General features: G+C 33.8%; 1 protein-coding gene across 1 annotated transcript in view; it reads left to right on the forward strand.

Annotated features, from left to right (window-relative positions):
* The window catches only part of LRP1B (LDL receptor related protein 1B), a 1967638-nt gene that overhangs the window by 1513159 nt on the left and 444346 nt on the right, over window positions 1-10133 (forward strand). The window contains exons 51-52 of the mRNA XM_007946050.1: window positions 2515-2637; window positions 4691-4810. Coding sequence (XP_007944241.1) covers window positions 2515-2637; window positions 4691-4810 — 243 coding nt within the window. The remainder of the gene's footprint in view (window positions 1-2514; window positions 2638-4690; window positions 4811-10133) is intronic.

Genomic DNA, 10133 nt, shown 5'->3' on the forward strand with positions numbered 1-10133 from the left:
CAAACCCACCAGCCACTCCTTGGAAGGATGATGGGACAATCTACTTTTGTAGTGATACTGCCTCGGAAACCCAAGGAGGGATTGCTATGAGTTGGGCCCGACTCGACAGCAAATAACAACAATAACAACTCTACCAGAGCCAGAAGCATTGTTTTGACTCATAGAACCTGAGTGTTTAAATTTTGAAGCCAATGTCCTTTCTACACATTTTCTCTCATTATGCCTGAAGATAAATTTTAAAATAGAGATCAAAAAGTAAAAGAGGTTGGTTATAATAAATGCTTATTAAACCAAAGATCTGTTTTCATTTGTTGGTGATTTATCTCTTTCTGGTATTAGTGAATTATTTGTTATTTCCCATTAATAGAGAAATGCAATAATATTAGAGAATAAGGAAAAGAATATCCATGAAACCTTATGAACAGGATAGACAGGTGAGAAGCCAGTAGTAAATCACCCTACATTAGGTTCTCTCTAGGCAAAATCCCAGGTCCCTATGTGCATTAAGCAAAAACAAAGAATTTCTAGTGCTTAATCAAGTAATAGCTTGTTGTTGTTGTGATGTGCCGTCGGGTCGGCCCTGACTCATGACGACCCCTCCTTGGGTTGCTGAGGCGGTATCAAGTCGTTTGTGCTCTTATTGCTAACTTAAATGTTGGCAATTTGAACTCACCCAGAGGTACCTGGGAAGGAAATGTCTGATGATCTGCTTCTGTTAAGACTACAGCCAAAAAAACACTGTGGAGCCATTCTACCTTATGGCACATGGGGATGCTGTGAGTTGGAATAGACTCAAGGGCAGCTAACAACAAGTAAAAACCCAAGAAGAATTTCAAACCAAAGCACACTCAGTATTTATTTGGTTTAATGGTGAATTCACTCAAAATTTATTTTCTTCTTTTATTAAATCTATAGAATTGCCATTTAAAAATACATACTGGGGATTTATTTTGTTATCTAAAACCAATCATAATGGACAATTATTGTGTGATTAGCATATATAACCTGGGACCCACCTGATGAGCTGGGTCACTCAGTCTAAGCCTGCATAAACCTCAAGGTGCAAGGGGCAGGAGCCATGCAGTAAAGAGAAAAAGTCAGTGTTTTATATGCACTCCTGGTGGTTTTATGATGATTAATATGCCATAATTAAAAATATATATATATAAAATGATTTTATATACAGACATACTGTTTTATTCTCATGATATTTCTGCAAGGTGTAACAGATTTTGAGATTCTATTATACCTTCTTTCACCTTGAAACGCAATGCAAAAAAATGCAACCATTGCCATGGAGTTGGATCCTACTCATAGCGACCCCTCTTTGGGTTTCCAAGGCAGTATCACTGTGGAAGTAGATTGCTCAACCTTCTTTCCAGGGGGTGACTGGTGTGTTTGAACCACCAGCCTTCTGGTTAGCAGGCAAATGCCTTAGGCACTATGCCACCAGTGCTCCCTCACCTTGAAATAGATAATGATTATTTAAATCCTGTCAAAGTGGTCTAAAAATATAGGGCAATAGGAATACAAAATGTATACTTTTTCAGAGGGCAAAGCCCCATCCATGTTTTTAGAATTCTATTTTTTTCTTGTTATAAATATACAATTATGAATTTTTTAGATCCAGTACAATTCTCTTGCCTCAGTCCCACTTACTTTATAGGCATTTTAGTTATTTTACATTATTTTAATTTTACTAACTAATCTCCACATACTTCAGATTCCACCAGTCTCCCCACCATCCATCATCACTATTAGTATTGTCTTTCTGTTCCAGAATCCAATTTAAAAAACCAGATTACATTTATATATTGTCTCCCAGTCTCCTCTGGTCTGTGATAGATTCTAAAACTTCCTTATTTTTCGTGACCTTGACATTTTCTTTTTTTATATTTTATTGTGTTTCTGGTAAAAGTTTACAAAACAATTTCTCTTCCCCTTTGATAATTTGAACACAAATCGATCAATGACATTAGTTGCATTTTCCACTTTGTATCAGCATTGTGTTTTGTGTTGGTCCATTTCCAATAATCTTGTTTCCCTGCTCCCTTATCTTCTAATCTTTGCTTTGGATTAAATGTTGACCTTAGTTTTTTTTTTTTTTCAGTAGAAGTAATATCCTTTATTTTTTGCTTTTTAGTTATAAAATGATCTCAGAGGATAGTTTTGGTAAAGGTTTAAATTGTCTCAGAGTGATAGTCTCAGGGAGTCTTCTGGTCCCAAGTGGTCCAGTTATAATTTGGTTTTGTTCTGCATTTTTTTCTTTCATTTTAACCAGGATCATCTCTTGTTCCTCTGGTCAAATTAACCAGTGATGGTAGCTGGGTACCATCTAGTTTTTCTATAACCTTGACATTCTTCAGGAGAACATTTCAGCTATTTCATTCTTATGTTTACTTGTTGTTCATGTCTTCTAGCTCATGGAGTAATACTGTTTTGTTATCTACCTATATTGCAATAGGTTACATTTAAATTATTTAATTTGACGTTAAATTCTATATTTTATCACAGTTCAAAACAAACACAAGTGTGAAGAAAATTATTTTGGTTGTCCTAGTGGAAGATGCATTTTGAACACCTGGATATGTGATGGTCAGAAAGATTGTGAAGATGGACTTGATGAATTGCACTGCGGTAAGACTTTATATCTTGTTTTACTCTTGCAAATATATATGTACTGATGTTTCATTACATAGGGATTTTATATAAAATATTGTTTATTAATTTTAATAGTGTTTTTCATTTATTAAATAATTCAAAATGGAAAGAATTAAAATGGCACAGCAAAGACTATAATGAATGGCAACAATCTCCTATTCCTCATTTCTAACTATTATTTTTTGGTTATTTTGGTGGTTACTTATGTCTACCTAAATAATACTTTTATATACTTACTTTCTGATTTATAGGATACATTAATTATTATCTACTCTTTTTACTTTCTGCTATGAAAAGTCAACATTTTGTTCTTGCTACTTATTATCGTCCCCCTTCTCTGTTATTTTCAGTTATATTATTATTGTAAAAATTTTATTAGTTGCAAGACTAGCTTTAAATGATATCCTTAATGTTCTGTTTCTTCAAATATTTACTCCTGAGTCTCTACTTTCTAATTTGTGTAAGTATGTACATTTAATTTCATGTTGTCAAACTAAAACACAATTTTATAATTTATTTTGTAAAATTTATAACTTTTGTAACTACAAGGCCTCCAAAAAATTCCATAGGGGAAAAAACTTATATTCATCATTTTGTTTTAATGCAAATAGCCTACACTGTGGTAAATAGATAGTAGAAAAACAATTAAAAGTGGAGCTTCTATGAAATGCCAAACTCATCTAAAAATAAATGTCGTCATGAAATGTGAAGGTGCATTTTGTTTGATTAAGATGCTATACATCTTTACATTAGTGCCAAATTTGGAACAAGGCTAAGAAAGAACTTTAAGAATAGTTCATGTGGATTCATAATTTCTGATTGGAGAAACATTTTAACATTGTGTATTCCTTAGTTTAATTTTCTAGAATTGTTTTTTGTTCCCTCTCTTTTCACAGGTCATCAAGTTAAACATTTTAAAAAGAGATGCAAAGTTATAAAATAGTTCACAGGACCAAAACTAAAGTTGTTATTTTACAGTAATCTATATTTTTCACACTTTTGTTGAATTTAGGAGGGTTTTTTTTTTTTTTGCATATTTTCTAGTGATTGTTATACTGGGGGCTGGCTGGGGGTGGAGAAGAGCAATCACAAAATTGACAACAGAGATAAGTGGATTGTACTATTATAAATGTGGTCACTGGAGGGTACAAACAATTAATATTTAACACTCCTGGTTGATAAGTGAAAAGTGGTCATTTTATTTGTATGGAAGTTCAAGTCCATCTAGTAACACCTCAAAAGAAAGGCCTGGCAAATATATCTGAAAAATCAGGTACTGAAAATCATATGGAGCATAGTTCTACTGTGACACACATGAGTTAGAATAGACTAGACTGCAACTTTCATTTTTTATTTTACTATTATAAACACATAATTTGGTAATAAGTTACTTACCACCATACCAGTATAATAAATTCAAGTTTTTCCAAGGGAAAAACATAACAACATGAATATGTTAAGTAAAATAGATTCTAAAACATTTGTCTTGTCATCAAGACTCCTAGTCACCTCACTTTTAAAAATACATTTGGCCAAATATAAAACATCCAATCAACACTTTGTCAAAGAAATACACTTGCTGGCCAATCTACAATAGTATGATCTTGCCTAGGTTTATTTTCTTCTCTGTTAAAAATTTTAAGAGATGGCCAGACCACATCTAGAACTTTTATTTTAGCTGAGCACCAAACTTAAAAGAAAGAAAAAGAAAAAGAAAAAAAAAAAACAAAAAAACTGGGATATACTCAGAGAAGAGTGACCAAAATGATGACTAGCTTTAAACCAAGTCCTGGGAGAAACATATGGAAGAAATGGTTGTTTAACTTGGAAACTCAGAGGGAATATGCAAGCTGTTGTCAATTTTATGGAGTATTCATGATCAAGAGGATTTTGGCTTATTTTATTATAGCATGGTTGATTCTAGGAAAGTCTAAAGGTGAACTTTCTCATTTACAGATAATGTCATAAAATGGTCCCAAATGATTTCTTTATTTTGCACCTAAAACAGATATTCTTGCTTATTTTCTAGATTCTTCTTGCTCTTGGAATCAGTTTGCTTGTTCGGCACAAAAATGTATTTCTAAACACTGGATTTGTGATGGAGAAGATGATTGTGGAGATGGACTAGATGAAAGTGATAGCATCTGTGGTGAGTTTTGGTTATTTTTGCCTGTATTATCCTCAGTTTTTAGGCATATAATATGTATTGTCTATCATTTTCAACACAAATTTTATTCTGTGCTTTTAAAAAACTTAACATTAAATATATCAACACATTTCTACGTAGCTCATTTTATTTGCATTTCCACCAATTTTAGTTTACTGTTTTGATCTACACATCGCTACGAGTCGGGTCTGACTAACAACAAAACAAACAACATTTTGATCTACACATTATATTATTCTTTGTTTAGTTTTTTTTCCCCCCATTGTTCCTGCAAGAAATATATCGTTTTATTCATACTATTGTTAATTTTTTAATGATTTTCTTGGAAATATCTTAACAGAAAAATAGACTGTCATTCTGCTGGAAATTAAAACAAAAATTGTATTGAAGGAATAGAATCATTTTGAAATGGGGAGACATTTACAGACACCCATGCAAGATACCACAATGCTCTGTTGTAGGGAGGACAGAGGGTTTAACAAGGTGGTGGTTCAAATCCACCAGCCACTCCTCGGAAGGAAGGTTGGGCAATCCTACTTCCGTAGTGATACTGCCTCAGAAACCCAAGGAGGGGTCGCTATGAGTCAGGGCCGACTCAACGGCAAATAACAACAACAACAACAAGTAAACAAAGGGTTTGTGGTCACAGATACTGTAGGGGAGGGGGAACAAGAATGGCTAAAGTTACAACCAAAACCAAAACCAAACTCACTGCTGTGGAGTTGGATCCAACTCAGAGCCACCCCTCCTTGGGTTTCTGAAACAATATCACTATGAAAGTAGATTGCTCAATCTTCCTTCTAAGCAGCGGTTGGTGAGTTTGAACCACCAACCTTCTGGTTAGCAGTCAAATGCCTTAGACACTGCGCCACTGGTTACAAAGGTTTCTTAGACTAAAGTTTAAATATTATAAATAAACTTATTTTTTTCATTCTGAAGTTGTTACATCCTGAGAGTTGTTTAGCAAAGCACTCTATCAAGGGCTAATTTTCTGTCACATTTGCAATCTGTCTCCTTATCTTCAAAAAGATTGTTTCTACCTTAGTTGCAAATTTGCAAAGGGCTAGTAGACACACCCTGGAAAATCTCAAAGAGAGAAAATTTTAATTTGGGAGTCAGGAAGTCAGACTTGATATATACCTATTAGCTACAAAGTTATTTACAGCTTCTAACTTCATTGAACATTATCAGTTCTGTTTCCTATTCTCCTGCTGACCAAGGCACCTTTTCCTGACAAGTGCATACATTTTCTTAACAGGCAACAAGTAATTCTTTATTCAGATTAGAAATTCTGCATTTGCCTAGTTTGTTTTATAAGCAGTAAAATTTGACAAAAAGGTTGACTGGTTTCTTTAAAACGTAGAAATGAAAATTTGAGTTTAATTCAAAATGGAGTTTTTAATTTAAGTCTGAAGTAAGTCACTTCAGATATATCAGTTCTTCAGTTTATTTTTCAAGATTCACATCCACAGAATAAATCTTAGTGATTGGGATTGCCATGTTTCATGGTTGATTTTTTTTTAGTGACTTTTAATATGTACTCCCAACTTGTCCTTCAAAAGTTCTATACTATCTATAATGCCACAAGCCACATGGAATGTGTGTGCATATGTTATAGTATCATCATTACTGAATTGTTTTAAATGGGAAATAAAGAAGAGCAGCTTTTGTTTATGATTTTAAAATGAATTTTAAAATTCAGTTTTAGAAAAATAGAGGTATTTGTGTCAACAGTCTACCTTTACCTACTCTGTTTTAACTATAAAATTAGTGCAATTACTTTTTAATAATTTCACATTTTATATTTAGTTTAAATGGAATTATTTACCTTTTTTTTTTTTTTTTTTAAGAAATCGAAGAAGAATGTGATCTAATCTCTCATAAAATTATGACATTTGACCAGGCACTATACTACTTTATCTAGTTGGCTATCTATCTATCATCTAACTCTCTGTCATACATCTAATCTGTTTATGTATATAGTCTGTACCTATACCTGTGTATTCTTCTCTTATTATATTAGTTCTTTTGGTAGGTGTATTTTTTTTTTTTTTTTTTAGGGGGGTGTAGTTGTTATCATCCTCATTTTAGAGAGAAAAAACCTGAGGCATAGAATCAGGTACATGATTAGAGTTTAGTTTAGTTGGCACCTCATTAAAATGTCAGGATTTGTGGACAGTTATTTAAGCCAAGAGCATGAAGAGAGAAGAAGAATTTTATAGTGCTCAAGCAAAACTTAAGTTCTCTGTAAATAATGTAAAATTGGAGGTATTTCTAAAAACAGACAATTTATTTTTCTTGTATTTATTCCATATAAAGTCTATTTTTTTATTTACACAGTTGAAATAACTAAGCATTATAAAATAGATAAGAATATAGAAAGATCTCTATCAAAAAGCACTGAAAATAATAATGATTTTTAAAAAACAAACAGTGATCAACTAGATGAATGGCTAATTCCTCTAACTACTTTATTTTCTATGCTGTTAAATGTTTCTTTAGTTTTACAAAAGAATTACCTATTTACAAAGAGTTGAACACTATCCAATGTGTAAAAGCATTCTTTCTTTAGACACTTTGTTTAACCCCATACTAATCAGAGAGTGGGAGCTCTGGTGGCATAGTGCCTAAGGCATTTGACTGCTAACAAGAAGGCTGGCAGTTCAAACCCACCATCCACTCCTGGGAAGGAAGATGGAGCAATCTACTTCTATAATGATACCGCCTCGGAAACCCAAGGAAGGGCTGCTATGAGTTGAATCCAACTCGATGGCAGTGAGTTTAATCAGAGAGTACAACGTATAATGTTGTTGTTGTTATGTGCTGTCGAGTCAGACCCGACTCATAGTGACCCCTCCTTGGGTTTCCGAGGCAGTATCACTGCTGAAGTAGATTGCCCCATCTTCCTTCTGAGGAGTGGCTGGGGGTTTGAACCGCCAGCCTTCTGGTTAGCAGTCAAGTGCCTTAGGCACTATGCTACCAGAGCTCCCACAAAGTATAATAGCAGGAGCAAAAATTCTACAGACATACAGAACAATTTCTCCTATGTCTGCATTTTTCCAGCTGTTTGATCACAGGCAAGTTCATGATATTCCTCATTCTTTAGGTTCCTTACCTATGCCAGTGTAGATTTATGTATTATAACTATTGTGAACAAATTACATGGTCATTGTGTATTATATTAATGAGCTTATTACCATTCTCTCTTGTTCTATTTCTCCTAACTAACTAACCAACTAACAAGATAATGTCTAGTTGATTCTGATTCATGGCAACTCCATATGTTTTGGAGTAGAATTGTGCTCCAAAGGGCTTTCAATGGCTACTATCTCTTGGAAAAAAGATTGCTAGTCCTTTCTTTCTTGACGCCCTTGATGGGTGGATTAGAACTGTCAACCTTTCAATGAGTAGCCAAGTGCTTAACCATTTTGCCACCAAGGGATCCCTTTATTTTTCCCCTTTCTACAAATGTATTATTGTCATGTCTATATTTATCAATGCCCTGATTTGAAAAAAAAAAAAAAGGATTAAAATTGCAATGGCAGTGTTTACCTGTGGTCAAAACACTTAGTGTATTTAATTTAATTACAGGCTTTATTTTACATACTAATTACCAGGCTAGTGAAACATGAAAATATACAGACTTAGACCAAACATTGGTCAATGAACTGAACCTACTATTTAGAAACTGGAAAGGAAGCTTATAATGGTTCTCTATCTTTAGTATATAAAAGATCCTTCTCAGAAGTTTGAAGAAAAGAAATTGAAGATTCTTAACTTCTATTTCCAAATAGTAAGATGTGGGGTACAGATGTATTCCTGATAAGCAGTGATTTTAACAATGATTTTAACTTGGGAATTTGATAATCTTACTTTGAAAAGCATAATATATTCTACTCCATCGTTTAATAGATGAAGAAAGAGAAACCCACAAGGTTATTCAATTTTCCTGAGCACTCTCAGCTAATTGGCAGAGCTAAGGCCAGGATTCAAATTTCCTAAGTCCTAAATAGAATAATGACTCTTACCATTTGTATATTACCGTTGAGCATGTGCACAAAATAGAACTAGTGGAATTTCTTCTCTTGTGGGATTTCTCCTCCCCTTCACCTGTCCCACTGTCCCACCCAGAAGGTAGTATGTCTCCAGATGGCAGTGGTAATTGGAATGAAACCATGAGGTTTTTTTTGTTTTGTTTTTTTTTTCCCTTTGGCTGATTTTCTTCCCAATTGACTACAATGTTTGGTCTTATTCTTAATGTATAATCTGTTGAACATCATCAAGGGAGCCAGAACATTAGCTACAGAGAGCTTTATCTATTTTATAGCTTAAAGATATAGTAATTATCTAGTCATACCCTAATTTTAGAGATAACTAAAACCAAACTCACTGTCATCGAGTTGGGTCCCACTCATAGTGACCCCTCCTTGGGTATCTCTATGGAAGTAGATTGCCAACCTTCCTTTCAAGGAGTGGCTGGTGGGTTTGAACTGCCAGCCTTCTCATTAGCAGTCAAATGCCACAGGCACTACGTCACCAGAGCTCAAGAAACTCAAACACCAGTCTTTTCCGTTCGGACTTAGATTTCTCAAATGCCAAATCAGGGCTATTTCTATTATGATTATCTTGAGAACGAATTGGAAAAGAACAAATTGAGAAAGTAAACAAAAAGTTTCACCATTTATCAAGATTTCCTTAATAGAAATAATAAAAACTTTTTAAATCTCAAGCTAAATAGCACATATTAAAACATTGCCTTGAGAGTATAACAAATTTATATTTCTACCTGATTTCTTATGGCAAGGTTGAAAAGATTTCTATAGGAAGAGAGTTTTTTATTATACAAAGTACAAAAGATGAAATAGATCAAGTAAATCCATTTTTAAATGAAAGCAACATTTATTTAATCGATTTTGTTCCCAATTTCTTCCAATAATAAATAATGTTTTAAATCTCATTTCTGTCAATGTACTGATCCTTATTCAAAAAGACAATCTGATTACATGGGGCCATTTTTGGCATTTACTTGCCATCCCATTCTCCAGCTAAAGTATGTCAGGGACAAACATGTTTATATTGGAAAAGATCACTAGGGGATTTTACAATGGCACACCATCGCAATCTGTATTAAAACTTTGCATTGTAAAGCATTTTCTACTCATATTGCCTCGGAAACCCAAGGAGGGGTCGATATAAGTTAGAGCCGACTCGAGGGCACGTAACAACAACAGCAGCAACTCTATGACTGAAAAGTAAGAAAAGAATAATGATCCGATTAAAGTAAGTTGTTGTTGTTGTTGTTGTT

The sequence above is a fragment of the Orycteropus afer genome, unplaced genomic scaffold (genome assembly GCF_000298275.1).
Source record: "Orycteropus afer afer isolate SDZICR_OR568_19922 unplaced genomic scaffold, OryAfe1.0 scaffold00148, whole genome shotgun sequence".
NCBI classification, from domain to species: domain Eukaryota; kingdom Metazoa; phylum Chordata; class Mammalia; order Tubulidentata; family Orycteropodidae; genus Orycteropus; species Orycteropus afer.